Source organism: Nicotiana attenuata, chromosome 2 (assembly GCF_001879085.1).
Source record: "Nicotiana attenuata strain UT chromosome 2, NIATTr2, whole genome shotgun sequence".
NCBI lineage: Eukaryota > Viridiplantae > Streptophyta > Magnoliopsida > Solanales > Solanaceae > Nicotiana > Nicotiana attenuata.
This window is the reverse complement of record NC_031990.1, coordinates 88,727,605-88,738,448: the sequence shown is the minus strand read 5'-3', so window position 1 is coordinate 88,738,448 and position 10,844 is coordinate 88,727,605. Positions and strand designations below refer to the sequence as shown.

The 10,844-nt window shown below is 37.3% G+C and overlaps 1 protein-coding gene across 2 annotated transcripts; it reads right to left on the bottom strand.

Annotated features, from left to right (window-relative positions):
* On the bottom strand, positions 577-9,454 carry LOC109214491 (transcription initiation factor TFIID subunit 15b-like). Of its 2 annotated transcripts, XR_002066189.1 has the most exons (7): positions 8,742-9,454; positions 8,224-8,329; positions 3,946-4,606; positions 3,512-3,662; positions 3,349-3,430; positions 1,856-2,055; positions 577-1,737 (listed from the first exon to the last, which is right to left on the bottom strand). XR_002066189.1 is itself a non-coding variant. In XM_019378417.1 (6 exons), exons 1-6 carry the CDS (start codon positions 9,211-9,213, stop codon positions 1,953-1,955), a joined length of 1,575 nt encoding a protein of 524 aa, XP_019233962.1. In that variant the 5' UTR covers positions 9,214-9,454; the 3' UTR covers positions 577-1,952. The 2 variants fall into 2 exon arrangements, 1 of the variants encoding a protein (XP_019233962.1); XM_019378417.1 differs by having other exon boundaries at positions 577-2,055.

Sequence of the window (10,844 nt, the reverse complement as noted above, 5' to 3'; positions counted from 1 at the left end):
GGAATTTGAAACGCAAGAAGGTAGGGGCATTTGCATCTATACTCGCTTTTTGTGCCACATTTTAACCTGTGCCCGCTTTGCAAAAAAAATTGCAAGCGTACCCGCTTTTTCACATAACTTCAGCACACGGGGCTGAAGTAGCAAAGACAATTACACAAAACTTCAGCATTTTAGTAGCCGGGCCTGAAGTTCAGCTCTAGAGCTGAAGTTTGCCAGTTATAAAATAAAAAACTTCAGCTCTAGAGCTGAAGTTTTATTTTATAAGTTTTTGTTTAGTAACCGGGAAACTTCAGCTCTTGCCAGTTATAAAATAAAAACTTCAGCTCTAGCCCGGAAACTTCAGCTCTAGAGCTGAAGTTTTTCAGTTAAAAAATAAAAACTTCAGCTCTTAGTAACCCGAAAACTTCAACTCTAGAGCTGAAGTTTTCAAGTTATAAAATAAAAACTTCAGCTCTAGAGCTGAAGTTTGCCAGTTATAAAATAAAAACTTCAGCTCTAGAGCTGGAGTTTTTGTTTAGTAACCCGGAAACTTCAGTTATAAAGGGAAGCTGAATTTTTTTAAAAAGTGGGTACGAATGCAAACAAAAAGACAAAGCGGCTACAGGTTAAAAAGGGGCGCCCAAAGTGCAATTTTTACAAGAGGGTAGCCATTATTAGTATTTAGTACAAGCTTGCCAAAATCACCATTACTACACGTACTACAAGAAAAATCTCAATAGCAGAACGTTGGCTCAACTGTCGGGCATTTCGAGCATCTTTTCAAAAGAATATCCCATCACTGCAGCTGTGGGCTTGGTTTTCCTAGGGAAAGGAAAACACACCCTCCTCCTTCTACTTCGTCGACCAATCTCTACTTCCGTGATAATTGGACCCATTTTATTCTTGAAGCAAAGAACCAAACCAAGTACACCATTATAAACAGATCGACCACTAAGACGCTAGTAATACCGCCCACTCCGGATAGACTCCTATAGCCGGGTTATTCAGTATCAAAGCTCAACATGAGGGGACTTAGCACCTCCACGGTCCATGCTTCTTCAAAGGCTACTCGGGTCGATAAAATCATTCAAATTGTTATGTCGGTGCACCCTTAGGAACATCAAATTAGCTCCTGGACATCTCATCCAGCTAAGTCGTCCTTATCAAATACACAAGCTATAACAGTCTACTTCTCCGTTCCCACCATAAGTTTCCAAGTCAATACCATTGTGACTACGGGAAGCTCGGTCAACAAACAACAGTCTACCATCACCACAATTTTATGAAATGTAAAACCATAAAAGAGAAGTGGATAGAGAGGAAGAGACAATCCTGAATCTCAAACTCCTTCACTCCATTCTGAACTTGTAAAAAATGCAAGACTAACCACAATCTGATTCTTTTCTCTACCAAGAATGCCATGGTATTGAGGACCCAGCTCAGCAATCTCAAAAGATATAAGAAGATTCTTTGTACTGGCTAAAATAGGCTGATTCTAAACTAGATGGTCATTTCTGACCTGGACATTAGCTATAACCATAGAAATGATAATTATAGCTCGAAAAAATTTATGTGCTAGATGCACCTAAAACATCACATTCGGCACCATGTGAAGATGCCAGCATGTGCAAGCACACACATGCAAAAACATTATCAATCAGCTGAATTAATGGAGCATTTTAGATTTTTCAAAGAAGCAACACTCACCTGAACATTTCAACCTACCTTAGCAGCATTTTGCAGAACATCCACTCGCCTCTATAAAAACATTCACATAATAGCTCACATTAATCAAGGTTTCAAACTAGGGAAACCCCTTAAAGTAGCAGACAGCAAGGAGGAAAAGGGTATTGCTCAGAGTGAGTGAACAACCTACCTCTTTGTCTCCAGCTAAGGGAGTATATCTTGGAATGGAACTATTTAAAAAACCCTCCCACCACATATTTTTAGTACATAGATTGTCTGGTTGAATTTCAGTAAGGACGTGAACGGTTTCCACCATGAAAATTTCGGTCTGGACCAGAACCATAGTTATCTCTGCACCGGTCACCACCATATCCGCCTCGACCACGGCCCCTATCGATCAATAAAAAAAGTCAGCATAAAGGATCCACGTAACCATCTTCTTAGAGATATTTTACTCTCTAGGCGGACACAAATATGCACCCTCAGAGTTCACAATAAATAATTAATTCCCTCACATTATCTAACCCATAAACAGAATGAAACCACCAGACCAATAGATTAGACATTTTCCCACTTTAAGCTAAAATTTAAGAAATTAATAACGAGCACAAAGTGATATTACGTTGGAGAGTGGTTACAAGAGGCTAGAGAAGGAACCAGGGGAGCGGTTAAAGCTGATAGCAACACGTTAGGATGCTGCCAAAAGCTTCGGGATCACCAATAAGGAGTGTTTGTAGGTGCAAACAGGCTGAGGTTTAAATGGATAAAACGTTTGAAAACACTCGGTATAGGAAGTATTATAAATAATACGGCACACTCTCAACTTGATACTTCCAGTTTAATCCATGGTGATGAACATATTCTGTGAGACTAAGGGGGTTAAAACCAGTTCGGTGTGACCTGCACCTAAGCATAATGTTAAAAACATCATTTTTATAGCAGCTAGGGCTTAAAATCAAACTTGACTGTTTGAAAAAAGAATTGAACTCCACTATAGAATCTAAAAAAAAAAAGGAATTCTCATGTAGGTTGGCGCATTCATCCAGGAGCGGTCACCAGCCGTTATAAGATCACTAGTAAACTAAAGTGAACATATGCAAATAATGCTTGTAACATTAATTAGAAAAAAGTATCTAGATGTAAACTTTCACTGCAAGTAATACAAAAGACAATCATTACTGGTAATAAAGACATCCATGATTGCTCAATCTTGCAAATTCTTCAAAAAATATAAAAAAATGATCGTTTAAAAAGTTAAGCCGCTTAGGCTTTGTCAAGGCTAATATGAAAGAATTATGGTTTAGAAGGCATACTGGTTCAACCAGCTGGAAATAATTATGGTCCTCACCACACATAAGTATACTACAGCAATGGTCCAAAACCCCAACCACTAGCAGAGTACTTAGATAAGAGCAAAAAAGATAGTACAAAAACCAAACCACTGGCGGTTTCCACCAAGTAGAGACAATTACAGATCGATCAAACTGTACCAACTAGCAAGTAGACAATCCCATAATCTCATTAAAGACGTGTTAACTCTGCATACATGCCAAGGCATAACTTCAAAGATATATGTGCACTTTTAACATAAGTGAGGAACAACAGCAAAAGCTGGAAGTTACGTGAAATGAAAGTAATTAATTCAAAAGAAGATTGATCAAAGGATAACACCATATGACTTACCCAGAACCATATGCTGAAGGATCCTTTGGTGCAGACTTCTCAGCCATTGCAACACTGATCTTATAACCTCTGAAGTCATAATCTGGTAAACATATTCATGGTTAGCAGGTAAGGTATTTACTGCATAAGGTCAAAAAAATCAATAATCGTTCTAGTTTTTTACTATTAAAAAAGCCTCCAGCTGAGTGCGCTGCAGAAGGATCTTCATATGACAATACTGCATCTCCTTTGTTATTTCCTTTTTCATCTGTATATATCTTTATGCTCCAAGGCCACTGGTCTTTGTAACCTCGTTTTTGCTTGATTCTTGCCACCTACAGATTAATGAGGAAGTAATTAAGCCTCATTCCAAGGCATAGACTACCAGCTAGTCACAAAAATCTATCACTTCTTCTGATGATAAAGCCAAGGCAATATTTCTACGATCAGTAAAAGACAAAACATCAGAATACTAAGTATGATATGTTATCTTCATGCTCCAAGAACCAATACCACAATGAACAACATGGAGTTGTGAAATAAAGAAAAATAATGTACTGCTAGCAGTAAAAAATAAATCTGAAACGGAAATCATAACCAAAAGAAATTTCATATTACTTGTCCAATGCTTCCAAAAAGCTCTTGGAGTTCTTCAATGGTGACATCAGGGGGCAAATTTGAGATGTATATTCTTGAGTTGTCACAAGAATCTCCACAATGCTCATCACACTGCTTGACCTTCGCTGGAGCCTCAGCACTGCCATGACTACCTACTTCTTTTCGAGGACCACCACCATATCCCCCATCATATCCTCCTTGTGGGCCACCCCGACCATCACCACGTGCATCAGATTGTATATTCCGACCATAGCCAACAGCACTAGCATGTGAAGGGGGATATGATGGAGGCGCACCACTGTAACTTGCTGGCGGAGGAACTGCATCAGGGGCATCGTCTGAGTTGCCACCGTAAGTATTGGACGGTGGTGGATAGCTGCTATCAGGGCCTCCATAAGATGGACGAGCAGCTGGAGGACCCTGACCATAACCACCATCAGCTCTTCCCTGATTACCAGCATACGAGTCATTCCTATTGCTTCCTCCACTCCCTCTATCATAATTATCACCCCTTCCCCCTCGATTATTTCCATATCCCCCACCACTTCCACCTCTACCATAACCGCTACCACCTCTGCTACCACGATCATCATTACCCCCAGGCGAAGGTGCACCACATTTATTACACTCAACTCTTCTAGCAAAGTTCAAGTTCCCACAACTACATTCAAATATGCCATAATTAGTAATTTCAGACAGGAAATTAAAACAGCTATTATTTCATAGTTCAAATGAGATACTTAATAGCTAATTAAACCCAAGAGAATATAACTTTCATACTAATACTTCACAAAACTCCATAGAAATTGAGAACACATCAAGCTGGATTCAATTTCGATCATCAATTCACAAAATGCTGTTTTTCATAGAATGATATGGGCATAAGTAGAGCTTGTAATGAAGACAAAGACAATCAAAACAAATTTGCACTGAACTTTGAAAAGCATAGCCACTTGTTGTCTTTAGGCAGATATAATGTGGATTGTGGATATAAAACCAATCACACCCAATGTTCAAGAATCCCTTTGTTAATCATTTTTTTCATGACTTAGAACCCATCTGGGGTTAACCCTAAAGGACCAACCGCAGCCCTCAAAAATCGGCAAATTTGTTCCATTTCGCATAGTTCATGGGCAAATTTGACCCTTTACCCTTGTTTTCAACTAAAAAGAATTGTTCGTAACGAACTGATATGACATTGGAATTTGAATTAAAATGAAGTACCAACTTCTTAACCTCTTATATACACTCCTATATTGACACATAAAATCAATGTTCCGCAACTTCCACTCATTATGCAGCAATAAGAATTGCAATTTTCTTGCCAATTACTATCTTAAATTTCTTTTGTGTATTTCAAGCATACGATGTTGAGATTTACATGAATATGCATGGCACTATCTTGAACATATTAGCGATGGCGAGAGGAAGACCATGAAAACAAACGTCTCAAGACATATATTGAATTCAAACCTTCTAAAACTAAATTCTCTTTTAGCTTCTTAAGATTTATTGTTCATAATTGATTAACTTGCTCTAAATGATTCTCTTAATTAATCTTCATTACACTTCTATTATTTTCAGCTTTAATTTTTTTAAATTTAATTTGAAACTATGTCCAGTATGCTTTAGCTCCATGATACTTATTTTTGGCAGCAGGAAAAACAAACTCATTCTCTTTTAGCTTCTTAAGATTTATTGTTCATAATTGATTAACTTGCTCTAAATGATTCTCTTAATTAATCTTCATTACACTTCTATTATTTTCAGCTTTAATTTTTTTAAATTTAATTTGAAACTATGTCCAGTATGCTTTAGCTCCATGATACTTATTTTTGGCAGCAGGAAAAACAAACTCACCACCATCAGATATCCTTGGTAGCTTTTAATTTGTAGATTGTTTCTTTAAAATTATTCGATGAGCTATGTAATTTATTTATGTAGGAATAACTTTAATAATAGAAGTCTTTTAGTTAGATCCTGTTTTCATCTTGCAACTATTTATAATATACATGTATAAAGGAATCTCCATGTAGTAGCATGTGAAATACTTCGATGACCAATCAAGTTAATTACCGCAAAGATCTATAACTTCTTTTCTTTGCTTTGCTCTGGTTGTATTTGATGATTTACGATACAACAATTGAAGAAAGTACAAGGAAACATGCAGATATTTAATGTGATTTTCTAGGCTGTTTAGGTGTATCAGTGTTGCACAGAATAGATTTTCAATTTCAAGGTTATTATTCATGTTGAGTATTGGGAAGTGTCAGCATTAACTGTAAAATGCTTCTTTGAGGGTTCTTTGAATTGATTAAACTGAAGATTCATGCAACAAGAATAAAAGTCAAAGTTGCACAATCTTTGAAGTCAATGATTTTACAACTTTAACTTTTCTCAGAAATTAATTTTACCCTTTTTCAGAGTTTTTTTTCCTTCTAAAAATAAGATCAGTTAGGAGTTGGGACTAAAGATTGCTCAACCATCCAATCCAATTTTTTGTTGAATAGCTAAACCTAAAAATATGTAGAGTCTCCTTTCCTTTCTATTTTTTGGGTTCAAGTTTTATGATGGGGTTCATGTTCCTTCCTTCTGCTTTGAAAGTAACTGAGCAAATGAACTCTGCTTTAAGCTTAACTCGTGGAATCCCCTAACCTAAGTCACTCGCCTTCAATTCAATATACACTAAACAAAAGGCAAAAATAAACTTGAGCATGCAGAAGCAATGGGTTAAAAATGGTTTTCATTTCGTTTTTTAAAAGATGGGAAACAATTATAAACGCAAGGTTTGAAAATGAATTTAGGGTTAATTGAACGCAGACTCACTTTCTCTAAATGTGAGGTACATTTTGCTATTGGGTAATGCTTGCAGGTTACATTTTTAGCATGTTTTTAATTAATAGGAGCATTTGGAAATTTTTGAAAAATATGATCGATAATTTGATAATGGAAGTAACAAAAAGAAAAGGAACAAATTATAAATCAAAGTTACTCTATGACTATATGATGCGCCTCCTTTAATTTATAGAGATTTTCTTGTTAGGTACATTTTATTGAGAAAACAATACAACAATTGAAATTTTGTTAAAGCAATATGATTTAATATTCTTAAGGAAGCAATATGATGACATAGTCCTGATTGACGAGACGAGAGACGGAGTTAACGCTAGGTCGGAAGTTTGGAGACAGACGCTGGAGTCTAAGGGTTTCAAGTTGAGTAGGTCAAAAACTGTGTACTTGGAGTGCAAGTTCAGTGATGGGATGCAATGCATGAAGAAGGAGTGGAAGTGAATATTGGTACTCAAGTCGTCCCCAAAAGAGATAGTTTCAAGTATCTAGGGTCTATTATTCAAGGCAACGGAGATTGACGAGGATGTTACTCATCGTATTGGAGCGGGGTGGATGAGATGGAGGCTCGCCTCGGGGGTTTTTGTGTGATAAGAATGTGCCACCTGAACTTAAAGGCAAGTTCTACAGAGTAGTGGTTAGACCGACTATGTTGTATGAGGCTGAGTGCTGGCCCGTCAAGAAGTCCCATGTCCAGAAGTTGAAAGTAGCCGAAATGAGGATGTGGAGATGGAGATGTGGACATACCCGGAAGGACGTGATTAGGAATGAAGTTATTAGAGATAAGGTACGAGTGTCACCTGTGGAGGACAAGTTACGGGAATCGAGGCTGAGATGGTTCGGATATGAAGAGAAGAGACACAGATGCTCAGGTCAAGAGGTGTGAGAGGTTGTCCATGGCCTGTTTGAGAAAGGGAATGGGTCGACCTAAGAAGTATTGGGAAGAGGTAATTAGGCAAGACGTGTCATTGCTCCAGCTTACCGAGGATATGGCCCATGATAGAAAGGAGCGGAGGTCGAGAATCAGTGTTGTAGGTTGACAAATAGTGGCTTACCGGTAGAACTAGAACTATTTTTGTATTTTATTCATGGTTCTTTACTAATATTTGCTGCGTCATTCGCGTGGTTACCATAAAATATTGTTGTTACTATTGCTTGCTACTTGTTGCTTTATTTACATTGTTGCTTGAGCCGAGGGTCTATCGGAAACAGCCTCTCTATCTCTATAAGGTAGGGGTAAGGTCTGCGTACACACTGCCCTCCCCAGACCCCATTTTTGTTGTTGCTGTTGTTCTTAAGGAAGCTAAATAACATATTTGACATCATTAATATTCTTTAATATTGTCCGCATGCGATGCGTAGGTTCTAATACTAGTTGATGATAATAAGCAGAAACTCCAAAAGAATCAAGAAGGATACTGAAAACCTTACCTTGGATTAGGGCAACGCCAATCACCATCCCTCCCACTTCCTCCACTGCGACCACCACCTCTTCCACCGCTACCACCACGATCTCCTCCTTGATATCCACCACCACCTGTCAATTTCGACATATATGGATAAGAAACCATTCTCAATATAGACCAGTTCATGAGTTTAAGTTCTACGGGTATACTATAAGGTATTAGGGGTAAATCTCTTGATAAACATTAATTAGTAATCTCATAAATGTACAAAATAACATGTATATCGGGGTGGATGTAGCCTTTCGGCGCCAGGATCCGACACGGAGCATAAAATCTCATTACACTGCAACAAATTTTAGATTTGAACCCATAATTTTTAAAATATAGTGAGTTCAATGCTAGAAACCATTGAGGTTGAACCCATTAATCTTAAATCCCGGACACGCCTCTGCATGTATATATCTCATGATAACTTATTAAACTCATAATTTATATCTTATGATAATTTATTCTACAAAATCTGGAACAAGGATAGTCTAGTACCCTGATTACGGGAACCACCACCACCATATCCTCCACTTCCTCTTCCACCGCCTCTATCACTGTTACCATATCCTCCAGTGCTGCCTCCGTAACTAGCCCCTCCCGCACCATATCTTCCACCACCTGTTCCACCATATCCCCCTCTGCTGCCCGATCCACCATATCCCCCTCCGTTGCCTGATCCACCATATCCCCCTCTGTTGCCCGATGCATATCCACCTCCTCCAGGACCACCGTATCCACTGCCTTCAAAACCACCGTGTCCACCGACACCGGAGCCACCATATCCTCCGCCGCCGGAACTATCATATCCACCAGTGCCTCCTGAACCACCGTATCCACCAGTGCCTCCCGAGCCACCGTATCCACCAGTGCCTGAGCCGCCGTATCCATCACCGCCAGAGCCTCCGTATCCTCCGTCAGTAGGCGGCGGGTCAGATACGCCGCCGTCGTGCCCGTAATTACCAGCCATCGTCCACGGCTTTTCTTACGACAAGTATCTGAATGATAGAAACGAGAGATCACGTGAAAGGCCGGGTCGAGCTCGAGTTATATATTGCTGAGTTTGGTACAGTGAAAGAGGAGATTTTTTCCCGTGGGTAGTAGAACCACCTGGAGGCGTGGTCTTTTTCTTTTCTTTTTGACTCAGAAACACTTGATATCTCTCTGTAACCCTTTCATTTCACAGGCCCTCAATTAGACACATTAATTTGTACAAAACCATGTTTTAAATATTTCTAGTGCGGATGTGAATTCAAGATTTGAAGTACATGAATGGCGACGAAGATCTCAAATTAATATATAACGTAATAACTAAATTTATAGTAAAATATTATTAGATAATTAGTGTATTTATTAAAATAGATATAGAGTGTGAGTAAAAGTTATTGATTTTACGTGAATTCATACGTTATATGATAGATCCGTCTTTGTTCTTAACGGTTGATCATACTTAATACTTCCTGTTTAATCAAAAAGTATTAACTTTCGGTTAAACTATTATATTTTAAGTAATGAAGGGTTAAACCTAGTTAATGATAATATCTCTCTAGATATAGTAGATCTTGAAAGCACGGATAACGTGGGATCGAGTTAGTAGGAAATTGACAGTAATATACATTTAATATTTCAAAGGGTAGGAGCAGTAACGAAGGAGTAACTAGCAATAAAAAACAATAAATGACATTTAAATAAACTAGTTTCTCGAAATGTGCGTTGCACGTTTATCTTAGTTTATTATTATAAAATTCATTTTGCAAAATATTGAATTTTAATTATATAAATATTTTAAGATTCTTGTTTGATTTATAAAAGCATGTAGACATATTTATTTGCTAATCAATATTTGTTTTACAATCGTCTCCATGATTAAGATTATCTCATGATTTCATGTATTACGATCACAAGTGGCCGATAGCAACAAGAGTGAGAATAAGGATGAAACTGTTTACAAAATAACATGTTTGGAAAAGATGCTAAAATCACATTTCGTGACAAAAACATAAGTAAAGGCTCGAAAACACATCAAGTAAGAAAATTAAGGCTAACAACAACCCAAAAAGAAATATTTACTGATTTATAGAATGCATTAGTAACTGCAAAAGGTAGAGATAAAAATTATATCAACTGTAAAAGGCATGAAACCTCGTGCAAATAACTAAAATAAAGGCTACAACACAGATAAAAGATTTGTTAAGTTATAGAAATCAAATAAATGTGAAGTCAAGTTCCCTACAACAAAACTGTTGCTAAAAGAAATCTAATATTGTAGAGGTTCACGACAGAAAAATAATCAAGAAGTATTCTCTCAATCCGAATTTATATGATACTCTTTTTTTAGTCGTCTTAAGAAATGAAATCTTTTTATTTTAGTAACGATTTAACTTTAAATCTTTTATTACCCTTAGTGAGATGATCAATTTAGAAGCTACAAAAATTCCTATAGCTTATATTAGACCGTAAATTTCAAAAGTGTTCTATTTTTTTATTAAAATCAGTGCTCAGTTAAACACTTTCACATAAATTGAAATGAAGAAAATATTAAAAATAACTAAAATAATGCGAGCAAATAAAACTCCAGAGCCACAAAAATTGCTATGAAAT